This window comes from Bos indicus x Bos taurus, chromosome 16 (genome assembly GCF_003369695.1).
Source record: "Bos indicus x Bos taurus breed Angus x Brahman F1 hybrid chromosome 16, Bos_hybrid_MaternalHap_v2.0, whole genome shotgun sequence".
NCBI classification, from domain to species: domain Eukaryota; kingdom Metazoa; phylum Chordata; class Mammalia; order Artiodactyla; family Bovidae; genus Bos; species Bos indicus x Bos taurus.
The window spans coordinates 31007980-31034973 of record NC_040091.1 but is presented as its reverse complement, the minus strand read 5'-3'; the positions used below and the strand labels follow the sequence as shown (position 1 = coordinate 31034973).

At 42.2% G+C, this 26994-nt stretch overlaps 1 protein-coding gene across 2 annotated transcripts in view; it reads left to right on the top strand.

The window, feature by feature from the left end:
• The window catches only part of KIF26B (kinesin family member 26B), a 528852-nt gene that overhangs the window by 444420 nt on the left and 57438 nt on the right, over positions 1–26994 (top strand). For both annotated transcript variants that reach the window (XM_027564671.1, XM_027564672.1), the window contains one exon: positions 9774–9933. In XM_027564671.1, coding sequence (XP_027420472.1) covers positions 9774–9933 — 160 coding nt within the window. The remainder of the gene's footprint in view (positions 1–9773; positions 9934–26994) is intronic.

The window sequence follows — 26994 nt, the reverse complement described above, 5'->3', positions numbered from 1 at the left end:
ATTCTCTAACAGAGCTTTATCCACAGTTCTCCTAACAATCTGAGAGCTGGCTTTAGATCCTGCCCTCACTGATTTTTCTGGGTTCTATCTTAGCAGCATGAATGTGGGGAGTCTGAAAAAAAATATTTATTTTATTCTTTTAAGCAGCCGGTAATCATTGTAATCAAAGCTTACAGTGGATTCTTGTACTGTCAGCAAAGGGTGACTTACTGAAGATCTGAATCTGGAGCCAAATAGCTTCCACATGTTTCTGAGCCGAAAAGCTCTGGAGGAAGGATAATCTCCTCCTTCTAGGTTTCAAACCAAGTTAAAGCAACTTTGTTGTCAGTTTTTCACTTCCTTTCATGGGTCTGCTCTCAATCTGGAATCTGAAAGTAGGGAGGAATCTTGAAAACAAAGAAACGGTTGATTAAATTATTTCAACTCTAAGAACTTAGCTTTCAACTTCCAAAAAATGTAGGCTAGGAGAAGGAACAGGGAAGGCAATGGCAACCCACTCCAGTACTCTTGCCTGGAAAATCCCATGGATGGAGGAGCCTGGTGGGCTGCCGTCTATGGGGTCACACACAGTCGGACATGACTGAAGCGACTTAGCAGCAGCAACAGCAGGACACTCCTTAAACCCCACCATCCACCCAAGTCAGCCCTTCACCAATCCTGGGCACTTATTAAATATTTAACATCAAATTCATTTTCTTCCTATTTGTAAAGTGTGGAAGTGAATGGCTTTTAAATAATAAATTCAGGTTTAAAGAAAAGGCAGATACCATTAATGGCTTCCAGAACCTCGATAGTTACTTTCTAACATGGCTGTGGATGAGAACAAAGACAGTGCAGGCCTCGAGGCTGATGATGGGGTGAGCCCTGAAGGATCTGGGGGCGTCACCTGCCTGCCACAGCACCTGGCTTCCTGTGAGGAAGAGAATTTAGGCCAGAAGGCACATAGCCTCCTAGCCTGCAGCTTGCTTGACCTCAGTGAATTTATATCTGTTTAAAGTATAATGAGATTTGGAGCGTTGTTTAAAATGGAAATTTTGTTTACTTATATATAAGTAATAATCCCCTTGGACCTGGGAGCCAGAACTCAATTAAGGAAAAGTTTATTAATTAGTCACCCTACAGGGAAGCAGAGCAAAGCAAACTGCTGGTAACAGGCCATTAGACGTGAAGATGATGGATCCAAAGAGTTCAAATTAGTTGTCTGCTGTAAGAACTAAACACACCATGTGTGCATAGGCACCTGGATCTTATACACATATATGCATTTTATAAACACACACATACATACACATACGCACATGAGTGGACCGACGAAAATGTTTTCAACATGTCCAATCAAGATAGAAAAGAACATTCTGTGTTGATATATCACTGCTTTGCAGATAGCACTGGGTTAAGCTTAAAATATTTCCTGGTTTAAACGTTGTTGGAGAATTAGTGAGGCTGATTCTTCACCCAGCACAGAGCCTTCCCCCGCTTTGCTAAGCTACCTCTGTAAAGGCTTGAGATTCCCCTTGGAAACGGCACTATTGAGGAAGAGACCCTAAAACCATAGCAGTCAGGAGTTGCTCCCCATAAAGATGAGTGAATTAGGAGTTCAAAGCCAGATGGTACTGGTGATACTTGAGTGGAATAAGTTCACCGTATAGATTTTTACAAGTCCTACTGATTAAGATGATCTTTAAAAGCATTATTTTGATGAGTAATCTCAGTTTGCAAGCAACTTCTACCCAGGGTTAAGAATGACACTAGGTCTCTGATTTGTTCATTCAGTTTATGCCTCCAGGGGAAGAAGTGTGGAGGCTGAGTGGAGGCTGGGCTGGCTGTGTGTGCAATTGTGTACAGCACACAGGCCTCCATCTGTGTGTGTGCACATGAACCAGTGGATGAGGACACGGACACTCCCTGCCTGCACTCATCTGCTTACAAGTCTCATCAGACTATTCCCTTAATCTTGGTTTCCTTTTGACCACCAGCCGCTCTTTCCTGTGTGTCTTGGAATGGCTTGAATCAGCTGATGTTCTATCCAGGGCTATGCAGTCCATAGGACTCTAGAGATCTGTTATTTGGGTGTTGAGTGTGGGAAAAAGGGATCTGGGAAATGTTGCTTTTAAAAGAGGCAGACCTGGGCCTCTGCTGTCCATCATTGCAAAGCCCTGTGAAGCAAGGATGGCCACACATGAGGGCCACTGCAGGCTCTCACATTCTCCTTGGTCAACAGCGAAATGACAGTTCCGTGTTTTGAGATTTTATAATATGATTTTTTTTTAATTTTATTTTATTTTTAAACTTTACATAATGGTATTAGTTTTGCCAAATATCAAAATGAATCTGCCACAGGTAATCTTGGGCCAGGAGACAATTTTCCAAACTCTGCAGTCTGGGATTCCTACAGTGATGCCTCTTGGCCTCCCCACCACCTCCTCCAGGGCAGCTGTTTCCAATCTTCTCTTGGAGCCTGAGGCCCCTGCTCTCTCTCTTTCAGTGGATAACCAGCCTCCTGTTTAAGGAGAACAAATCAGTCTGGCTATGGCCTCAGCTTCTCTCCTCTTAGCATCCAAACCTCCTTGTCCGTGTACCTCGCTTTCCCCCACTCCTTTCCCATAGACCTGCTCCCTCCCATCTCTTTGTTCTTCATCCTGTCCCCTTCTGCCTCTTCTGGGACCTCACCAACTGGGACCCCCATCAATCATCTTTTTGTGCTTTTATTTTCAATCTCTTCTACCACTAGAGTCAGGGCTGCCTCCTCTTGGAAGGAAAAGAAGGGAAGGAACAATAACATTGATTAAAAAAAAAAACTTGTCTGGGGACTTCCCTCGTGGTCCAGTGGCAATCTGCCTTGTAATTCAGGGAACTCGGGTTCAAACTCTGGTTGGGGAACTAAGATTCCAGGGTTAAGAAAGCAGCAACTAAGCCCATGAGCCTCAACTGCTGAGTCCGTGTGTCACACCTAGAGAGTCCATAAACCACAACAGAAGATCTCGCGTGACCCAGTGAAGATCCATGTGCCTCACCTAAGACCCAATGTAGCCAAATAAATAAATAAATATTTTTTAAAAGCCTTGTCTGAACCCCACTTCTCCCTTGAGCTGCCTCTCCATAAGCCTTTCAGATTCTCCCCTCTGGAATATCTTTCTCCTTTAAGTCGAATAGCATTTCGGGGGATGTTAAGCCACTGCCTTATATCTCAGTCATTCTGGGCTTGTCTCAGCCCCCTCAGACAGACTACAAGCTCCCTGAGGACAGAGTCTCCTATCACCTGGCACATTGTCCTCTGCAGCCCAGGAAGGTGCCTGGACATCAGTTCTTACGTGTCCTGCCAGATGGCATGTGTGCTGTATATTAAACAGTGAGTGAATTTCTTCCTTACCTCATTTAGCTGATTCATAGAGAGGTGATGGTAGTGGTGGTTTAGTTGTTGAGTTATGTATGACTGTGATCCCTTGGACTGCAGCCCGCCAGACTCCTCTATCCATGGGATTCTCCAGGCAAGAATATTGGATTGGGTTGCCATGCCCTCCTTCAGGGAATCTTCCCAACCCAGGGATTGAATTCGGGTCTCCTGCATTGCAGGCAGTCTCCTGCGTTGCAGACAGATTCTTTACCCACTGAGCCACCAGGGAAATTTTCAGAAAGACCATCCTCTTACCCTTTGTGGAAGCAGATGATGTGAGTCCAGAGAAGCCGTTTCATGCAACACAGTCAGACAGAATTGATCAGTTAACTGAGAAAGTTAAGTTAAAAAGGAAAATCATATTAAAGGATACATTCATGTCATAAACATTTTCAACTTAAAACATACAATTATGTGTATTCATTTGTTTTCTGATACAGGGCCATGGTTTTCTCTTTGAGATGAGTTTTCAACTTTAGATTCTGACTTTTATAAACCACACTCAATATTAATAATAGTCTGGCTTTTGCTTTCAATTTCTTCTGAATGATTCAAGGACTTAAGAGACACTTGTGCAGCTAACTGGGTATAGACTTTTTCTAGATTCTTGAAATTTTTTCCACACTGTAATTTCTCATTCACACCAGTCAGTATCTTTTTTCAAAAGCTAACTCATTTTAATCACACCTTTCCAAATCATTGATTTCAGTGTTTTAGAAACATTAACTCTTTACATAAACATTTTATTGATTTACATAATATTTTATTATTTTTATTTAAAATATTAAGTACAAGTGGCATAGTTAGGTTTAGGAGGAAACCCAGCTGACCTGTTGATAAGTGTACAGTTCATGTTTTTGGAGCAGAAGTGCAAAGACAAGCTAAGGAACAGTCACCACATATCACAAGCCTGCAGTGTGCTGTGGGCATCAGACATTGTGCCTGACACAGCTAATGGAGGGCCTGGGTTAACCTGGTCAGGTGGCAAGGCCATTGTTCCAAAAGTGTGCTGCATAAGAGATTCACCTGTGGAGCCTTCCAGTGAATCCCGATGCCCATGCCATACTCCAGACTGGTTAAATTAGAAAGCCTGGGAGTAGGAGCCAGGCGTCCATATTTTGTAAATACCCCAGGGTGATTCTGATGTGCAGCCAAGTTTGGGAACCACTAAGTTATGGGAAAGTGAGTTAAAAGAGTATAACTGTAAAAGTTAGCTCTGGATTTTCATCTTAGATTGAGTTTTAATTTTATATGAGACCTTGAGTGATTTGTTTAACATCTATGAACCTCAGTTTCCCAATTCTTGCCCTACAGGATTATTGTAGGAATTAAATGTTTTGGGGAGAATTTAGCATATCCTGGCTCCATGAACATGAGTTGGAAGAATCACTCGGGAGTGGGGTTAATTAGTATATTGCTTCCTGTGGGAGAATAAGGCACGTGGGTAATTTCAATTGGTCAAAGTCTAGACTTGAAATATACGTATTCAAATATAAACAGTCTCAAAGCAGACTGGGTTATGTTCCTAAACCTTGCAGCTCAGACCTCAAAAATCTGAAAAGTCCACAAGGAACCTGCTTCTTACCTGCTATTAATTATCACCTATTGTTCATTGATTCTAGAACTACTTTCTCTCCAACCATGGGAATTCTTGGTAATAGCCGATGGCCTGTGCTCACTCACAGTGTACCATTCCGGATTCAGTACTGTGTGTGAAGTTCAGAATTCTGTGACTACTGAAACTCTGGTGGTTATAGAGCAAAGTTGATTTTACATTGTTTAAAATATGACTCTCATTTTGAGTCATGCAGGTATAATTACAGGTATTTTATAATATTATTCTTTAGCACAGTCTAAACTATGCTTTTGTTCTCTGTGTTCTATTTTACTACATGTACATTACGAATTTTATTCCATTACATCAAATGGACTATTAGAGTCTGAAAGTCCAAATTGGTCCTTGTCTTTGCCCTTTAATCTGCAGAGCGCATGAAATATCTGAGCTTCTTCTGTCTATATAATTAGATTGTAAAACAGATGATATTTTGCTTCAAAAATAACTGTTTCCCTTGCACGCTGCCAGTGGCTTGATCCTGCATAATACAAAATAGGATTAAAGAAAAGTAATGTATTATATCTGTCCTATTAAGGATTTTTACTGGAGATAGTTGGAGATAAACAAAATATAACATCCTTAATGTGGAAAGCTTTTTGCCACTGGAGAACCTGAATTGAAATTTTATGTTTTCTATAAACCTTCATCACCTTTTTTGTTAGTGCTAGATGTAAAGTTGAGATGGGATGAGCAGAGACAAGGCTGGGGTCAGGACAGTGGTTCCTGGATGTTTTCCTTGCTCTCCTGCATCACACTTCTCTCATTTTTTCAAGTCTTTATTAATTTTTCTCAGGTATGTTTTGTAATTTTCAGTGCGTGTATCTTTTGTCAGATTTATCTGTATTTAATATTTTTGAAGTTCCTGTAAAAGTTATTTTTAAATTTCAATTCCAGTTGTTTGGCACTACAGTTTAAAAATACAATTATCTCGATCCATGAACCTAGTATTCCATAACTTACTAAACTCAATTATTAGTTCTAGTTGCTTTTTTTGTGGCATCTGTTAGATTTTCTACATAATCATGTAATCTGTCAAGAAAGACAGTTTAATTTCTTTCTTTCCAATCTGGATACATTTTCTTTTTCTTGCCTGTTACTCTGGCTGCTGCTGCTGCTGCTAAGTCACTTCAGTCGTGTCTGACTCTGTGCGACCCCATAGACGGCAGCCCACCAGGCTCCCCCGTCCCTGGGATTCTCCAGGCAAGAACACTGGAGTGGGTTGCCATTTCCTTCTCCAATGCATGAAAGTGAAAAGTGAAAGTGAAGTCTCTCAGTCGTGTCCAACTCTTAGCGACCCCATGGACTGCAGCCTACCAGGCTCCTCCATCCATGGGATTTTCCAGGCAAGAGTACTGGAGTGGGGTGCCACTGCCTTCTTCAGTTACTCTGGCTAGAACCTCCCATATAATGTTGAATAGAAAGAGTGAACATCCTTGTCTTGTTTTTTATCTTGGAAAGCTTTAGTCTTTTACTATTAAGAATACTATTATCTGCAGGTTTTTCCTAGACACTTTTTATCAAACTGAGATTATAACCTTTAATTTATATTTTGCCAGCCATTTTTATCAATAATGGATTTTGGAGTTTGTTAAATGCTTTGTCTGCATCTACTGAGACTCTTTTAGTCTGCTAATATGGTGAATTATAATGATAGATGAATTTTTTGCTAACCAACCCTGCATTCCTTGGATTGATTCATTTATTAAGTCATTAATTAATTTATTCATGGTATAAAAATCCTTTTAATATGTTCCTAGCTATAATTTTCTAGTATGACTCACTAGTATTTTGTTTAGAACTTTTGCCTATTTGTTCATGAGGGATAATTGGTCTTCAACTTTTTCCTTGGAATATCTTTGTTTTTGCTATCAGGGTAATCCTGGTCTCAAAGAATTAATTGGGATGTAGTCTCTCCTATCTGGGGCTTCCCAGGTAGCACTAGTGGTAAAGAACGCTCCTGCCAATGCAGGAGATGTAAGAGACACGGGTTCGATCCCTGGGTCAGGAAGATCCCCTGGAGGAGGAAATGATAACCTACTCCAGTATCCTTGCCTGGAGAAAACCAAGGACAGAGGATCTTGGTGGGCTACAATCCATGAGATGGCAAAGTATTGGACACAACTGAAGTGATTTAGCATGCACGCACTCTCCTATTTAATTTTCAGGAAGAATTTGTGAAAACTGATATTATTTCTTCCTTTATAGTTTGGTAGAATTCACCAGTGTGGTTAAGTACACTGCTTTCTCTGTAGAAAGGTTGTTAACTACAGATTCTATTTCTTTAATGGATGTAGGGTTAGTCACATTATCCATTACTTCTTGAGGGAGCTCTGGTACTTTGTATCTATCGAGAAATGTGTTCATTCTTCCAAGTTGTGCTAACTTACCAGCATCATGTTTCTTTATTATCCTTTTTTTATTTGTAAAAACTGTAGTGAGGCTGCTACCTCTTTTGTTCCTGACATGGGAAATTTGTGTCTTCGCTCTTTGCTGATCAGTCATGCTAGAGAAATATGAATTTTATTGATCTTAAAGAATCCACTTTAGACGGTATTGATTTTTCTCTCTTGTTCTTTAAATTTTATATTTCCTTGATTTCTGATTTTGTGTTAATTATTTCCTTTATGCGAGTTAATCTTTAATTTGCTCATCTTTTTCTAGTTTATTAAAGTGGAAGCTGAAGTAACTGACTGGAGACCTCTGTTGTTTTCTGATATAGGCATTTAATGGGGTGTCTTACTAATTTGGATATGTTGTTTTTCATTGTCATTCACTTAAAAACACTTTCTAATTTCCATTTTGGTTTCTTCTTTGACCCTAAGTTATTTGGAGCTGTGTTGTTGAGCTTCAAAATATTTAGGGATTTTCCAGGTGTCTTTCTGGATTGACTTCGAATTTAACTCTACTGTGGCAGAGTGTAGCTGGAATGATGTGAAGCCTTTAAAATTTACTTAGACTTGTTTCATGTACCAGAATATGGTCTATCTTGGTAAATATTTTATGTGCATTTCAAAAGAAAGTGTATTCTGCTGTTGTTGGTTGAATGTTCTATAAATGTCAGGTAGAATGAATTGATAGTTGTGCAAATCTTCTATATCCTTACGGTTTTCTCTCTACTTTTCTGTTATATCAGTTATTGAGAAAGGGGTATTTGAAATCTCCAACTGTAAGTCTGGAGTTTTCTGTTCATTATTGCAGTTCTATCAGATTTTACCTCATATGTTTCAACTTCAATTATTAAAGCATAAACATTTTTGATTGTTCGGACCTCCTGATGAATTTTATCCTTTATCATTATAAAATGTCTCTCTTTCCCTCTAGTAATATTTTTGTCTTAAGTCTCTTTTGTTTGATACTGTTGTAACTACCTCAGCTTTCTTATGGCAACTATTTGTATGGTATATCCTTTTCCATACTTAAATTTGCAACCTATTGTTTCTTTATATTTGAAGTGCACTGCCCATAAGCAGCATGTAGAAGAGTCTTGCTTTTTATCAAATCCAACAATATCGAGTTTTAATAAGGATATTCAGACTGCTTCATTTAATGGGATAATTCATATGGTGTGGCCCAAAGTATTATTTTTCTGTATGGTTTCTATTCAACACATGTGTTCTTTCTTCTCCTTTTTATTTTATTTGCTTTCTTTTGAACTTACTGAGCATTTTATATGACTCCACTTAATATTCTTTGCTGGCTTTTTAGCTCTAAATCTCTGTTATGTAGTTGATTGCTGTAGGGTTTATTGTATACATCTTTAAGTTATCACAGTCTACTTTTAAGTGATATTATACCACTTCATGTCTAGAATAAGAACCTTACAGTAGAGTATTTTCATTTCTCCACTCCTAAACTTGTGCTATTGTTGTCAAACATTTTAATTTTGTGTGTGTTATACCCACATATTACATTGTTGTTATTTTTGCTTTCACAGTCAATTAACTTTTAAGGAGGTTTAAATAAGAGAAAAACATAAATTTATTCACATGGTTGTCATTTCCAAAACTCTTCATTCTTTTCTGTATATCCTTTGTGATGCATTCTTAAAGCTTTTTTAAGTCTGAAAAAGTCTTTATTTTCCTTTTATCTGAGAATGATACTCTGGTTGGGTGTATAACTGTAGGTTGGAAGTTTTCAGTACTTTAAGAATGTTGCTCCATTGTCTTCTCACCTGTATTATTTCTGAGAAACATCATTTTATCATTGTTCCTTTACTTGTAACATAATTTTCCCCTTCCGGCTATTTTCAAGATTTTTCTCATCATTACTGGTTTTAACCCATTTGATTATTATTTGAGTTATTAACCTGATTCCTGGCTGAGCTTTAGGTCACTGGTCTCTATAACACTCAACCAAAGCAGATAATCACTTATGAGCTATTCATGTTTTAATATGATCAATTTCAGAATTCTGTTACACAAAGGCAGAAATTTCTGTAGGCACAAATCTTTTTCTATTTTAATAGAAATTTGCCTTCTCTGTTAAATCTCATCTAATTCAACCAAAAGGAATTATTCCCTTATTTATAGTAGGAATGTCCATAGCTTTCAGAAGGCCAGTGGTGTGTGATGGACAGAATCTAAGAGGACTGTGCTATTTGTTACCGCTGTATGATTTGGTTGGGCTCTTGTGCTAGATCATGAGCTTCAACCTTTTACTTCCTCTTTCTCCCCCTCAGATTTCCCACAGAGCCACATGAAGGACAGATGAGGGTTTGCCAGACTTAACCAGTCCTTTCTTCTCTTGTCTTCTCTCCTGTGGCAGTGTCTGGAGGCCGCAGCCGCCTGCACCTCATCGATCTTGGCAGCTGTGTAAAAGCTCTTAGCAAGAATCGGGAAGGAGGCTCAGGGCTGTGCCTCTCACTGTCTGCCCTGGGCAATGTCATCCTGGCTCTCGTCAATGGCAGCAAGCACATCCCATACAAGTAAGTGACTCTTCTACTTAAAGCATGGGATGCAGTAAACATGGTGCCAGGGCTAGGTGAGGGTTTCTCAGTCTAGTGACATCTGGGGAGAGTCGTACTGCAGAGGTACGGACCACACTGTCCGTTCAGTGCCGTAAACTGGCCTTCGCTGGCAATTATGTAATGCATGATCTGCCAAATTCAAAAGCTGTGGAAATACATAAATTGGCCCCAATCCTAACATTAGGCTGCTCAAGTCAGAAATAATAGGAAGCTACCTCAGTTGAGGGCTTTAATAACAATTGCCATTGGTAGATTATAGCTGAGGCTTCCCTAGTGGCACTAGTGATAAAGAATTTGCCCGCCATGCAGGGGCTGCAGGAGATGTGGGTTCGATCCCTGGGTCAGGAAGATCCACTGGAGGAGGGCATGGCAACCCACTCCAGTATTCTTGCCTGGAGAATCCCATAGACAGAGGAGCCTGGGGCTAAGGTCCATAGGATCACAGAGTTGGACACAACTTAAATGACTTAGCGTGCATGCACTCACATTTTTACCACCACTGTATGAATGCTTTATAGAGATAAGAGCAAGGGTCCTAAGATTGAATTACCATTCCCTTAGGAGTAGAGCTGCCATATCTAACCAATAAAAAATCTAACCAATAAAATCTAACCATCTAAAAATAAAAATAAAAATAAAAAATCTAACCAATAAAAACTGGGATGCCCAGTTAAATTTTAATTTCAGATAAAAACCAAATATTTTCAGTGTAAGTATATCCCCAGTATTGAATAAGCTATAGGGGCACCCTGTATTTTATGTGGCAATCCTATTTAGGAGAACTGAAAAGCTTGGGGAATTACCACCCACTATCCCATGCAAATGTTTGTTTCACTTCCAAGATCCTTTTCCTCTTTTCAGTTATGCTCCAGAAAGATGAAATTAGAACTGCTCCTATGTCTGGAATAGCCAAAAACTTGCCATATCATCTTTGGCCATGAATGACCCAGCCCTGGAGCCACCCCTCACCACCATCGCTCCAGTTCAGCTTTTCCAATGGACAATGTGGTGATGGGATGAGGGGAACTCTCTAATTTTTCAGGCTCTGCCAAGGTCCAGCTGCACTTTTCACTAGCTATCTGAACATTCACATCTCATGAACTGAGGGCTATAGCTATATATCTTATTTACACAACCAGGATAAAAGGCTCAAAATGATATGTGTGTGACAGTTTTTTGTAAAGTGTGTAACACTGTATTCAATAACCAATAATGATAATGTGGTTGAGCCAATACCCACCTATTGAAATGGAAATAACACTTACAGAGTTGCCATGAGGATTAAGCAAATATACGGTATATGGAATCATTTTTTAATCTGTAGGACTTGACAAAATAAAAGTTTCTGTTGTGTAGGTAAGTCAGGCAGTTTTTTCTACAAAAACTGAGATTCAGTACGAGATCTGGAGTTGTGCTTTGCCTCTACCGTAAGTTGATGCCAACACTGTGATTTTGTTCTACGCCAGGAAGCCCGTTACTAGCCTACTTTGGAGTTTAAATAGAGATTATAAGCCAGTCTGTCTCAGTTCTTGAAATCTGGAATTCTAGGGTACACCCAGAAGTGGCTTTTCCCGCCCTTGTGTGATTCTTTTCTATGAGGAAGAAAAAATTCAATTTGAAGGTTTATGAAGTTTCATTCAGTATCATTTCTGCAGCTGAATAAAGTCAACTTGTGAATACAAGAAAGAGAGGAAGGAAGGGAGGGAGGGAGGGAGGAAAGAGAGAAGAGGAGGGACAAAAAGGTCTGGAGAGGTACTGTCAAGGTTGAAGATCTCAGAAAGAAAAGAGTTATCAGCCCTTGTTGGCTTCCCTGTCCATAAAAAGGGAAACGTGTATTACTATGATAACTTGACAGATCATGATGTAGACAAAATTCAAAATACCACCTTATGAGGGTACTGATTATGTATTTTGCTTGTATATTTACATCTCATATATATATATATATATATATATCTCACATTGTTTCTGTGGAGCAACATGCTTTTATGGATTTCAATAAATATTTGTTGAATTGATGGTGGGGGGATGGATAAAAGTAAGCATATGAAATTACTTTTACTTTAGATAAAGTAACTTCCTTTTAGTTCAAGTTGGGTTTTACTATCAACATTAAAAATTGTTTTTGTTCATAGTTCAAGGTCTCTTGTTAAATTAAACCTACCATACACCAGTTAGCCACAACGACCAGCCACCTGCTCGCTTGCGAGGGCTGACAAAATGTGGAAACTCCACTCACCATTCTCTTCAGACATCTGTCCGCTTCAGCTCCCTTCTTTCCCTTCTGGCTCTGAGGGAGTGATGATTAAAGACACTCCATGTCTGAAGTAGACTGTGTTCAGTCGCTAAGTTGTGTCCAACCCTTTGCGACACCATGGACTGCAGCACGCCAGTCTTCCCTGTGCTTCACCGTCGCCTGTAGTTTGCTCAAACTCATATCCACTGAGTCAGTGATGCCATCCAACCGTCTCACTCTCTGTTGAAGTAGGCTTATGCTGCTGCTGCTGCTGCTAAGTCGCTTCAGTCATGTCCGACTCTGTGCGACCCCATAGACGTCAGCCCACCAGGTTCCCACATCCCTGGGATTCTCCAGGCAAGAACACTGGAGTGGGTTGCCGTTTCCTTCTCCAATGCATGAAAGTGAAAAGTGAAAGTGAAGCCGCTCAGTCGCGTCCGGCTCTTAGCAACCCCATGGACTGCAGCCCACCAGGCTCCTCCGCCCATGGGACCCTCCAGGCAAGAGTACTGGAGTGGGTTGCCATATAAATACGGTGTTGACATAAGACACAGGCATAGAGTTGTCCCCCACCATCAGGATCCTCCTGATGGGGATTTTGCAGAGCTGCCCACTGCTTGGTGTCAGAAAACATGGTGGCCTGACCACCCAGCCAGCTCTGTCCTCCCCAAACCTTCACTGGCAGTGCACTTGTATAGCCAGTTGTATCATCCCTCAGTCCTTAATGCCCATCGTTATGTGTAAGCTTTTGAAGATCGTTGCTATAATATTGTTCCAGATTCTCAGCCACAGCAGATAGTCAACATTTGGTTCTGAGAATGCATTTGCAAAGTGATTAATCAATGACAAACTACCCTCTTTCAAGGTGCAGGAAGATAAGGCCAAGATTTACTCAAATCACCCAGCCAGTTGGTGGCAGGATCAAACCGCATCACGTTTTACAGCCTCAGAGACCTTGGCAGTTCCTTACCGATCCACTCGCCCAGCCTCATCAAGCTCTGTAATATATTAGCTGCCTTTGCTCTGCACAGCGTGAGGTCTTCAGCACAGCAGGGTGGCCCAGATTTCTTTTATCAATTCAGCACGTGCTCCAAACCCCCATCACACGGCATTTTGTTAGCATACTAAACACCTTTCCCATGTCAAACCCTGTCTCTGCAGTAAGTTCCTGAGATAGGTTTGTACCTTTGCAGTTTTCCTCTTATTCTTGTTCACTTAAAGGAAAAAAAAAAAAAAAGGAAAACCAGACTCCACTCTCATGACCCTCCCCCTACTCCCTCCAAAACACACAAAAAAACGCACTTCATTTGTCACCCTGGACACTTCTGTGCTTGGAACTCACATCACTTGTGTTTGCTTCTGGGAAATTAACTGGAATGTGCACAGAAGGGATAAAGCCTGTCCTCGTTTCTCTTCATCATCGTGCCAGACAGACTCTCTGTCATGTGAGCAAGCCCGAAAGCAAGTTTGGATTCATTACCCATCCCAGGCGCTCCCATGGGCACCCTAGGTGTGCCCTGAATGCTTTTTGACTTTGCAAATGATATTGCCTTTATAAGTGATAAATGCAAGCGCAGAATAGTTTCCCAGCCACAGCCGTGACATAGCTCAGGCTCGCTGGGCAATCCAAGTTCCATCAATCAATCCCAAGTGGTGACACCATTCAGAAAAGCACCTGGGGACAGGAAGGAGACCACCAAAGGCTCCAGCCCCCTTGTCAGACAGGCTACACAGAACTCCCTAAGTTTGGGGAACCTCTTGTCTCGGGGAAGCTGTCATAGTCCTAAGCTTTTTGACAGTGCATTTTGCCTGTTTCCTTCCATTGCTCAGCCATTTGCTGTTCCTCATCATAGCCTTCCCCTTGGATAGATGAGAAAAATGTATAGTGGCATCAAAATGAATTCCCATGCCAAGAACCAGCATGGCAGGCACACATCACTAGAACTGGTACCCAGAAGGGCCACCACAAGGATCTGTCAGTGTGTACTTGGCTTTGGCTAAAGTCCTGTTATGTCCCAGCTGATCTGTAGGACTAGTCTCTCCAAAGACTTGGAAATTCTAACCACCACCCAGTTCTCTCAAAATAGAATTTTTGGTACCTTCTAGATGAAGGGGAAGCATACCCTTCACACAGTGATGCTTAAAGCCTGAAACATTTTTACTTCATTTATAACTGTGACTCCATTTGGAGAAATAATGACTTCAATAGGTCAAATAATCTGTTTGATTATTTGCCAACAATATGCTGTCCTCTATTTCTAAACAGAGATGTTATAATGTCCCGGCTTCCACAGAACAAGAGGTCATGGAAAGTCATTCTGTGACCCTCTAGTGCTGTATCTGTCTGAGAGCCTCTTCCCAAGTCAACATGAAGCCTGGTTCTGCATGAACAGCCCCATGATGGAACTGGTGCTCTGTGCTCTTCTTTTATGGGTTTGGTCTGTGGTTCAGACCAAGACCTAATCCTTGTGTGTGAGAATCCATCACAGACACTCTCTAGGGCTCAGGCATCTGACTCTCTGGTGCCCTTCTTCTCTCTGGGGACGAAAGGTGGAGCCCAAGGCCGTGTGCTGTCATGAGCTTCAAGTGGCAAGCAAATACCGCCGCGGGCCACTTTGTGCGCATGCGTGCTGAGTCGCTTCAGGCACGTCCGACTCTGTGACTCCATGGATTGTAGCCCATCAGGCTACTCTGTCCACGGAGATTCTCCAGGCAAGAATACTGGAGTGGGTTGTCAGGCCCTCCTCCAGGGGATCTTCCCGACCCAGGGACTGAACCTGCATCTCTTATGTCTCCTCATTGGCAGGCGGGTTCTTTACCACTAGCTCCATCTGGGAAGCCCCAGGGGCCACTTTAGACGAGATTATCCTACAGAAGTTAGGGATGCTCATCATCAGGGTCTGGATGATGTGAAAGAAAGGGAGTCTTTCTCCTCCTAAAGCCCTACAGAGGAGTCAGGAACCAAGGTCACATTCAAGAGAATGTGGAGAGATTGTGGAGAAATGACATTTTATAAATAAAGCCAACTTTTTAAAAATGTGAATACCTCATCCATGCTGGAACCCATAGGCAGGATCTCTGGGAGTACCCCAAGATTTCATCAGGCCTTCAGAAGAGTCACATCTCTGAAGAAGGTGGACATACCTTTGCCTTGTCTTGAGAAATAATTTTCTCCCAGTAGCCAGATAGATGTTGGATTTGTCTTTGCTTTCTCAGAACTGGAAATCCACACAGTGTCTGGGAAGCTAGAGAAAGGAGCTCATGACTGATATGAGCCACAATACTCAATTTCCCTGATTCACACAGGAGGTAAAAGATTTGTTCCTTGGGACCCAAATGCATATTATTGACAAAGGGAAATTAAATAGATATTTTCCAGGAAAAATGCAAAGGGATATTAATTCTCCAGATTTAGTTAAGATAGCATATAATGGAGAGAAACTCTGAGGAAGAATCTTTGTGTGCGTGTGGTATGAGACACACACATATGCAAATTTAGCAACCTTTAAATGTACGTTAATGCTGTATTATCTCTTCCTGATTTACAGAGAGAACATCAATTTAAAACTATATTCACAAACGCCAGATACCAGTTTATAGCATTCCCTGTTTAGAAATAAAATAACCAAAGTCTCAGGTTGCCAAGCAACTGCAGCAATGATAATTCTTAGTGTTGCTGCTTCAGAATATCCAGTTTTATACATTTTAATGACTGTTAGGATGCAGAGAAAGTGAGTTCAGAAAATCAGTGGTACATGGATATTTAGTATGAAATTCTAGCATCTTACTTCCTTTCATTCTTCCTGCCTACCTCCGTTTGCTTCCCTGGCCAGTAGTATCTTCACATTTAATTTTGAAAATTCTCAGAGATCGGTATTATTTTCTTAAGAGTTGGGGCATCACCTACCAGTAAATGAATTCTACCAGGATTATCACAGAACCATACAGGTCACTCAGGGAAAAATGAAGCTGCCTGGGACTCAGTTGGGATCATAAGCCATGGGTTCAAACAGTGGTCTTTCTGTCACTGTCTAACACATAAACTATAAACACATAAAGCTATAGGGACTTCCCTATAGCTCAGATGGTAAAGAATCTGCCTGCGATGCAGGAGACCCGGGTTTGATCCCTGGGTCAGGAAGATCCCCTGAAGAAGGAAGTGATGACGACTCCAGTATTCTTGCCTGGAGAATCCCCATGGACAGAGGAGCCTGGTGGGCTACATGGGGTCACAAAGCGTCAGACGCGACTGAGTGACTAACACACACACAGCACACAAACTCTGTGTCATCCTTTCTGTCCCAGGAGGACTGCTTTCTGTCCCCTCACAGAACCTCACTGAACTGGGAGCAGACTGTTAGGCCCCCAACTCAATCCTGATCCTTGGCAGCAAAGCCATAGTATATAGTTTTCTTGGTCCCTCTCAGATAATGAGCCTACGGTTTGAGGACTGAGCAGAAATCAGGAGGCTTCTTCATTTCTCTTTTGGTTTTTCAACAGGTTCTCTTTGATGTTCAATTTCTGAGACTACTAATCAGACCCTTTTCTCTCTGTATTCCAAACCAGTTGGCGAATAGATGCACGAGTATGATTAGGGGCTTCCCTGGTGGCTCAGTGGTAAAGAACTGACCTGCCAATGCAGGAGGCACGGGCTCGATCCCTAGTCCGGGAAGATCCCATATGCCTCAGGGGAGTTAAGCCCACACACCACAACTATTGAGCCTGTGCTGTAGAGCCCGGAAGACACAAGTACTGAGCCCACACTCCCTAGAGCCTGTGCTTCAGAACAAGAGAAGCCACCACAGTGAGAAGCCTGCACACTACAGCTAGACAGTATCTCCCGCTAACCAAAACCAGAGAAAAGTCTTCACAGCAGCGAAGACCCAATGCAGTCAAAGATAAATAAATAAATGAAATTACGTAAAAAATCGTATGATTGGGAATTGAATTCTCCATCTGCTGAATCCTAGCAGAGTGGAAGGAAATCTCCTGTCGCTCCACAGACTTAGACCCCAGGACTCAGGAAGGGGCAGAAACGGGGTCAGCAGAGCAATCCCTTTCCCAGACAACCACATGGCTCAAGTGGAGGGATGTGTGACCTGCAGAGGGGCAGACAGACAGACAGCATTGGGCTGCACATGCCCATGGCCATATTTAACAGCCTCACCAGTCAGGCCTTTTTCCTCCTGTTGTTCATTCGTGTAGTCATGTCCCACTCTTTGCAACCCCATGAATGGCAGCACACCGGGCTTCCCTATCCTTCACTATCTCCTGGAGTTCGCTCAAACTCATGCTCATTGATTCAGTGATGCCATCCAACCATCTCATCCTATGTTGCCCCCTTCTCCTCCTGCCTTCAATCTTTCCCAGCAAGACAGTCTTTTCCAATGAGTCGGCTCTTCCTATCAGGTGGCCATTGATGCTGAAGCTGATGCTTTGACTATATGGACCTTTGTCAGCAAAGTGATGTCTCTGCTTCTTAATACACTGTCTAGATTTGTCACAGCTTTTATTCCAAGGAGCAGGTATCTTTTAATTTCGGAGCTGCAGTCACCATCCACAGTGATTTTGAAGCCCAAGAAAAGAAAGTCTGTCACTGTTTCCATTGTTTCCCCATCTATTTGCCATGAAATGATGGGACCAGATGCCATGATCTTAGTTTTTGAATGTTGAGTTTTAAGCCAGCTTTCTCATGCTTCTCTTTCACCTTTATCAAGAGGCTTTTAGTTTCTCTTCAATTTTTGCCATTAGGGTGGTGTACTCTACATATCTGAAATTATTGATATTTCTCCCAACAATCTTGATTCCAGCTCAGCATTTCACATGAAATAGAAGTTAAATAAGCAGAGTGACAGTATACAGCCTTGACATACTCCTTTCTCAATTTTGAATCAGTCCATTGTTCCATATCCATTTCTAACTGTTGCTTCTTGTCTCAGGAGGCATGTATGGTGGTCTGGTATTCCCATCTCTTCCAGAATTTTCCATTTTGTTGTGATCCACACAGTAAAAGGCTTTAGTGTAGTTGATGAAGCAGAGTAGATGTTTTTCTGGAGTTCTCTTGCTTTTTCTATGATCCAGTGGATGTTGGCAATTTGATTTCTGATTCCTCTGCCTTTTCTAAATGTAGCTTGTATATCTGGAAGTTCTCAGTTCATGTACTGTTGAAGCCTAGCTTGAAGGATTTTGAGCATTACCTTGCTAGCATTTGAAATGAGTGCAATTTTATGGTACTTTGAACACTCTTTGGCATTGCCCTTTTTGTATTGGAATGAAAACTGATCTTTTCCTCCTGTGGCAATTTCTGAGTTTTCCAAATTTGCTGGCATATTGAGTGTAGCACTTTAACAGCACCATCTTTTAGGATTTGAAATAGCTCAGCTGAAATCACTAGCTTTGTTTTCAGTAATGCTTCCTAAGGCCCACTTGACTTACCACTCTAGTATGTATGGCTCTAGAAGAGAGACCATACCATCGTGGTTATCCAGGTCATTAGGACCTTTTTTGTACAGTTCTTCTCTGTATTCTTGCAATCTCTTCTTAATCTCTTCTGCTTCTGTTAGGTCCTTGCTGTTTCTGTACTTTATCATGCCCATCTTTGCATGACAAAGTAAATAAAAGGACAAAAAGTAGAGTGGGAACTTTGTTTTCATTTTTTCCAAGGGCTTACAGATTCCTAGGGGCTTCCCTGGTACGTCAGCTGGTAAAGAACCCGCCTGGAATGCAGGAGACTCCTGTTGGATTCCTGGGTCAGGAAGATCTCCTGTTGAAGGTATAGGCTACCCACTCCAGTATTCTTGGGCTTCCCTGGTGGCTCAGATAGTAAAAAATCCACCTGCAATGTGGGAGACCTGGGTTTGATCCCTGAGTTGAGAGGATCCCCTCGAGGAGGGCATGCTTGGGGTATTCTTGCTTGGAGAATCCCATGGACAGAGCAGCCTGGTGGGCTGTAGACCATGGGGTCCCAAAGAGTCGTGCACAACTGAGCGACTAAGCACAGCACAGCACAGCTGTGAGATTCCTAATTTATGGACTTGCTGAGTCCTAGGAAGAAGGAGGAAATTGCTTCCAGTACTTGTCTCCTGGATTTCCACTCCAATCCAGGTGGTTGGCGTGTGCAAGCGTGAGCCGTGGCTGAGGGGCGTTCCACGGTGTGGGTGTGATGACAACAGCTCATAGTCATCCTTCCTTTGCTGTGCATCAAGAACTGCACTAAGCCTTGCTGAGGATTTAAGTCTCCCAACAGCCTCCTAGCATAGGTACTGCTATGGTCATACTGGTATTACAGATGGGGAAACTGTGACCAGAGGAGTAAGTGGCTTGTTCTTATCTACAGGACTGGTAGGTGACAGAGCTACTCCACTGCCTCTGGTATATCACCTCTTCCTGACACAGTGTCCAGAATGGCATGGTGCTCAATCAGTACTTGTTGAAATAAGGCCAGACAATGGATCAAATGTATCTACAAAGCTTGAATACATGCAGCTGGTTGTAAGTGAAAATGTGAGTCCCAGGCAGGGGACCAGCTGTGGTTAACTGTCCATTCAGGGTCATCTCCTGGCCTCACCTTTTCCACGATGTGGCAGCGAGGAAAGTAGAATAAGAAAGATGAGGCTGGGAAACAATTCCCCCTCCCCAAATCTCAATCCAGTGGCTGGGCTGAATAAGAAATACCACGTGAGATTGTTCGAGTTAGCAAGTGAGAGAACCTTGTTCAGGGTTGGCGAGAACTTGGGCTGACCTTGTTAAATGGCTCTTGAGGAAACTCAACCATCCTGATGCCATATTCTGGGCACCACCAGCAGATGAACTCAGCAAATCTCAGCTATTTCACAGTCTTCTACTGTTTCTTAATTTCTTTCTTTCTTTCTTTCTTGTGTAATCTTTCTTGTAATCTTGTAATCTTGTAATCTTGTAATCTTTCTTGTGTAAGAGCCTGGAAGTTCCTATAGCCATTTCTTGTACCCTGAAGAGCTTCAGGATGCTCTAATGCTCTCTAAGGACTCAGGACTCCTGGACAGCCCTCCTGCCTGGCTGGGTGGCCCCCCGCATGAGAAGTGTCACCCTCTCCCATTCTGGAGACTGCAGAGGGGTACAGCGTCCCGATAAGACAGTTTCCAGCCCTCTTCCCCCTTAGCAGCAGCTTCTGTAGGTGCATTAAGACACTCCTGAGTGAATAGATTCCTGTCAGAAGAGAGAGGTCATCACCCAGTCTGGGTCTGGAAGTTGTGCTGAGCACAAGAAAGGTAAGGTGGGGAGAGGCAAGAGGTGAGAACGATGGCAGGACTGAGGATAACGGGGCGTGCGGTGATGAGCTTCCTCCAACACCTGGCTAATAATCGCAGTTCGGGGCATTTCCACAGTTGGTAGATGAGACTGTCATCTATCAATGGGAATTTGTGAAGTTTCTTCAGGTTCTACTCCCAGAGAAGTATGTGAAACCAAATACCTGTGGTTTCCAAAAGAGAAAGATTGTGTGACATGGGCTTAGGAGGTGATGCTGAGCTGAGACCAGGGAGATGTGGGTCCTCATGCCAGGCCCAGTGCCCACCTCCAGACACTCAGGCTCTCTTCCTGCAGTTTCTTTTTTTCTTTTAATGTTATTTATTTTGAGGGGGTGCACCCCATAGCATGCAGGATCTTAGTTCCCTGACCAGAGATTAAATCCTTGCCCCCTGCTTTGGAAACGCAAAGTCTTAACCACTGGACTGCCTGGGAAGTCCCTCTTCCTGCGCTTTTCTTCTCCACCAGCTAACTCAGAATGACCATTCGCCTCTATCTCAGAAATGTTATAGAGTCCTTTGAGACAATGTTCCTGATGGCCCTTTAAAGAAACACGTTTCAAAGGTAAAAATGGGAGTTTGCATATATTTCAGAACATTGTAACCCAGACTGATCTGGCAGTATTGTATCTTTGTATCTGTTTCTTGATTTTAAAAGTATGCATCCCTTTTGGCCAAGTGGATTATAATTACCTTTTGTTAAAATGGAAGCTTCATGCATTTTTCAGCAGGAGTTTGTGTGCCTGATGTATCGGGTTGCTGCCAGATACAGACATTTAATTTAAGAGACTCCAACCTGGAGTACTCTGCACAAAGAGAGAAATAACAGATTCTCTAAGGAGTGAATGACTCCACCTGCCGCCTGCCTCAGAGGGACCACTGCAGAGAGGGGGCAGTAGGTGAGCAGAGGGTGCTGCACCCCCACTGTGTCTGTCTGGCCATCCAAATCATTAAAGACAAATTTTTCCCATAATATGGCCTTTGAATACAAGCCATAGCCTTCTGGGGCTCAGCCAGAGACATGTTCCAACCCTGAAGCAAAATCTGAATGTGTTAGATTTCATGAGACAAGGCTTTTTCTTTCAAAGAGATTTTTAAGGCTGACCTTGATGATACAAATTTCACCTTACACTTTATATCCCAAGTGATACACCAAGTTTAACTCCATTATTCATGGAGCATGGTGCTATTCTGATAAGCAAGGTGAACTCTGGCCCAAAGCCCCCTACTGAGGGAGGAGTTTAAGTGCCTGATTTTGTTACAAGTCTGATGGAGGCTACCAAACATATTGTCAGTGTCCTTTAGTAACTAAGACATGTCTGACTGTTTTGCTACCCCCAGACAAAGCCTGCCAGGCTCCTCCTTCTGGGATTTTTCCAGACAAGAATACTAGAGTGGGTAGGTAGTTATTTCCTCTTCCAGGAGGTCTCCCCAAGCCAGGGATCACACCCAAGTCTCCTGCATTGGCAGGCAGGTTCTTTATCACTGAGCCACAAGGGAAGCCCATAACAAACATACACAAGAAATAATTTGAGCAATATGTAGCAGAATATCTGTAAGTTCTTTTTTGCATCGAGTCATTATCTTTTAGTCAGCCATTCACTATTAAAAAATACTTACTGGACCCCTACAATACTCAAGACACTGGAAATATGATAGAGAAACATAGATGATTTCCACTCCTTGGACAATTTACAGTATAGGGGAGATAGAGACATAAACGGCAAGTCTCACACTTGGTAATGTGTGAACACCAGTGCTTAACCGCCAGTGAGGAAAGTTACTCAAGTAAGGCCGAGGGAATCAGAAAATCTGCAGTAAAGGCTGTCTGGGCAGATCTTTCCTCATGTGCTCCCACTCGTTCTCCATTCTCACTCATCTGTTTTGCAAAGTTTCCCACTGTCCATCCATAAATGCCTGAGCCATTCACAGCTGTTCTGTCTTTTTGCTAGAATGATGTTGACATAGCCTGACACAAATCATGATAAACTAGTGGGCCAAAGGCAAGACTCCGAGTCCACAGCTAATTGTTATCTTTAATGATAACTAATCATCATATCACAAGTTATGTTGCTGTTAGAAGAAAACAGCCCAAGGGGGAGGGCTTTAGGTTAGTTTGGGGCCAATGCACAGAGAGTCCAAGGTGCCCTCAGGTATGCGCAGGGCTCTGTGACTATTCAAGGATGGCTTGATTTAGGCACCATTAGACGTGAGGAGGGATGGAGCATACAAATGAGTTGGGGCTTAATTCATTTAAAAACTGTCTTGAACATTAATAGAGCTTCAATCAGAGTATCCAACCATAAATTCTCACCTGTTTCACAACTGGTTCAGGCTCAATTGAGCATTAATAGATTTTTTTTGTCCATGCAAATGAGGTGATAATTCATTTCATGTGTAATTGAACAAATTTCAGTTATATTCATGGAGCAGTTAAGTTGTACCAAATTGTCTAATGTATCTAGTAATTTTTTTTAAATAAAAATATAGCTGAAGTTTTATTTTGATATAATAAAGAAAGAACTCAAGAAACAGAGGTTATGGTACATTTGTTACTGCTTTGAAGAATAGTAGACTTGAAGAGACTTTACGATATTCCTTTGGGGCAGCAACCACAATTGCTATTTATTTCTGTTTTTCCTTACCATTCTGTAGGTACTGTAAGGAGTACCTTAGCAGTGAAATCAGTAAAAATTTTGGGGGTTTCTAGGTTTGGCTAATGGAGAAGGCAATGGCACCCCACTCCAGTACTCTTGCCTGGAAAATCCCATGAATGGAGGAGCCTGGTAGGCTGCAGTCCATGGGGTCACTGAGAGTCGGACACGACTGAGCAAATTCACTTTCACTTTTCACTTTCATGCATTGGAGAAGGAAATGGCAACCCACTCCAGTGTTCTTGCCTGGAGAATCCCAGGGACGGGGGAGCCTGGTGGGCTGCCGTCTATGGGGTCGCACAGAGTCGGACACGACTGAAGCGACTTAGCAGCAGCAGCAGCAGCAGGTTTGGCTAAAAGGAAGTATTATCAGGGCCCAGTTTATAAGCATGCATTTCCCAATTCCGTGTCCCAATGTGCCAATAGAGAGTATTAAACATGTCTGTCCTAAAAGTTCTGTGTGAGCTCTTTCCTTCAAACCATTTATCTCATGTTCCCCATGAACCTTGCCTTCCGTAAGCATAAAATCCTACACTGAGGACTAACTGTAATTGCTTGTATTGAGAAGATGTTTATGTATGTAGTTTCTCGAACAGAGTCCAGGGGAGGCCCTAAGGGCATGTGATATATCCACTGTTTTCTTCTGAGAATTCTTTTTGGTGAACGGAGAAGAGGTTTTAGTTTCATCTACGTCCACACAGGGCTTCTCAGGTGATTCATTGGTAAAGAATCCACCTGCCAATGGAGGAGATGCAAGTTTAATCCCTGTGTCGGGAAAGATCGGCTGGAGTAGGAAATGGTAACCCGGTCCAGTATTCTTGCCTGGGAAGCCCCATGGACAGAGGAGCCTAGTGGGCTACAGTCTGTGGGGTCACAAAAGAGTTGGACATGACTTAACGACGAAACAATAGCAACCCTCCACACAGCTGCCAGAATGTGCTTTTAAAATGTAATCCTCAAAACCACTATGAGGTACCATTTCACACCAGTCAGAATGGCTGCGATCCAAAAGTCTACAAGCAATAAATGCTGGAGAGGGTGTGGAGAAAAGGGAACCCTCTTACACTGTTGGTGGGAATGCAAACTAGTACAGCCACTATGGAGAACAGTGTGGAGATTCCTTAAAATCTGGAAATAGAACTGCCTTATGATCCAGCAGTCCCACTGCTGGGCATACACACTGAGGAAACCAGAAGGGAAAGAGACACGTGTACCCCAATGTTCATCGCAGCACTGTTTATAATAGCCAGGACATTGAAGCAACCTAGATGCCCATCAGCAGATGAATGGATAAGAAAGCTGTGGTACATATATACAATGGAGTATTACTCAGCCATTAAAAAGAATACATTTGAATCAGTTCTAATGAGATGGATGAAACTGGAACCTATTATACAGAGTGAAGTAAGCCAGAAGGAAAAACACCAATACAGTATACTAATGCATATATATGGAATTTAGAAAGATGGTAACAATAACCCTGTGTATGAGACAGCAAAAGAGACACTGATGTATAGATCAGTCTTATGGACTCTGTGGGAGAGGGAGAGGGTGGGGAGATTTGGGAGAATGGCATTGAAACATGTATAATATCATGTATGAAATGAGTCGCCAGTCCAGGTTCGATGCACGATACTGGATGCTTGGGGCTGGTGCACTGGGACGACCCAGAGGGAGGGTATGGGGAGGGAGGAGGGAGGAGGGTTCAGGATGGGGAACACAGGTATACCTGTGGCGGATTCATTTCGATATTTGGCAAAACTAATACAATATTGTAAAGTTAAAAAAAAAAAAAGTAATCCTGATGTTACCCACCTCTTTAAATCCTTCAGTGGCTTCTTGTTGGCTACAGGTTCAAACTCTTTTATGGCCTATGAAGCTCTTTATAATTTGGGCCAGGCTCACCTTTCTGATCATAGAAACTGTGCACAATCTCTTGAAGCCCCCATGCCCTCTCACACCCACATGCTTTGTAGATGCTGTTTCTTCTGCTTACAATAACCTGTCTATTCATTCATTCAGTGAATAGTTCCCAGGAACACGCTATATTCCAGGATTGAGCTGGATCCCCTTCTTCTGCCTATTTCTTGTACGGTTTAATTGTGAACTGTGTCATATATACAGATGGAGAGACACATCTGCTCAGTCTATAAAATAACAAGTCAAATACCTGTATGCCCACTGGCCAGATGAGGAAATAGATTTCAATGCCTCGAGAGGCCCCCGTGTGCTCTTCTCTGATTGCAGTGACCTCCCACCTTTTCCAGAGGGGGCCACTGTGCTGAAAAAAGTCTTATATCTAAAATCCCCTTGCTTGCTTTACAATGTTACCACCTAAATTGTGTCCCTAAAAACTACATTGTTTAGTTTCCTCTGTTTTTGAACTTTACATAACATAGAATCATGCTCTCCCTGGTCCTTCTGTAACTTACTTATTTCAATCAGTATTTCGTTTTTGATACCCATATTGATGTGTGTAGCTATAGTCTATTCATTTTCATTAATGTATGATTTTTCATTGTGAGAGGATATCAAGAGTTTTTGATCTCCTGTTGATGGATTTCTAAGCAGTTTAGAAAATAGCCAAATTTTGTCTAATTCATTTCTGCCTCTGAAGAGATCTTCTCCTCCTTTAATTCTTTAATGTGGTAAATTACATAAATCAACCTCCTAATATTAAAAAATGTTGCATTCCTTCCTGTGTACCCTTCAAGGCTTATCTCAAATACTATATTGTCTTTGAATCCTTCTCTGATCTTCTTTCCTCCCTCCCAATTCTTTGGTCCAGAAAAGTGCTTTCCCTCCCCTCACCCCCTGTGGCATTCTGTAGGTATTTCATTGTGGGCACTGATATTACATTTTAATTATTTCTTTATAAACATATCTCTCCTATCACATGAGCTCATCAAGATGACAAACTTTTTCTCCAGATTCCTTATTATTTTTGCACTAATTTAAATTAAACCAACCTGCTCTAAACCCTACCTCTTGGTTACAGATATGAATCAGACATCTGCCTTCAACTTTAGACAGCCTGTCTCATTACCTGGAGGATCCTTTGGGCCCCCAGACTTGCACTGTGGCCGTCAGAGCCCCATTCTCAGCTAGGACAAAGTAGTGATGCCAGCCATTTAGAAGGTGGAGAAGGAATGAAGCTATGGCCCTAGTTTCTGAATCAGATATATGGCAAAAATATATTCATTTTGTGGTTAGTCAGTCATGTCTGACTCTTTGTGACCCCATGGACTGTAGCCCTCCAGGCTCCTCTGTCCATGGGGATTCTCCAGGCAAGGATACTGAAGTGGGTTGCCATGCCCTCCTCCAGGGGATCTTCCCAACCCAGGGATTGAACCCAGGTCTGCATTGCAGGCGGATTCTTTACCAGCTGAGCTACCAGGGAAGCCAGTATTCATTCTACTAGGTTATTTTGACAATTCATCAAGCACCTAAAGTGTACTAAGTGATATTCTATGCATTGAGGCTGTACACTATTTATGATAGTACATCAGTTAAAGTGTGCACGCTAAGTCCCTTCAGTCATGCCCGACTCTGCAGTTCTATGGACTGTAGCCTGCCAGGCTGCTCTGTCCATGGGATTCTCCAGGTAAGAATGCTGGAGTGGGTTGCCATGCCCTTCTCCAGGGGGTCTGCTTGACCCAGGGATTGAATCCATGTCTCTTGCATCTTCTGCGTTGGCATGTGGGTTCTTTACCACTAGTGCCACTAAAAGCCATATTATAAAATACATTTAAGAAAGAGCTAAGAAGTTCCAGTCAGTTGTCTGAATATGCCTTCTCTGTCATAGATTCTTATTTACTGCCAAAACTCTCCAAATGTCTAGAATTTG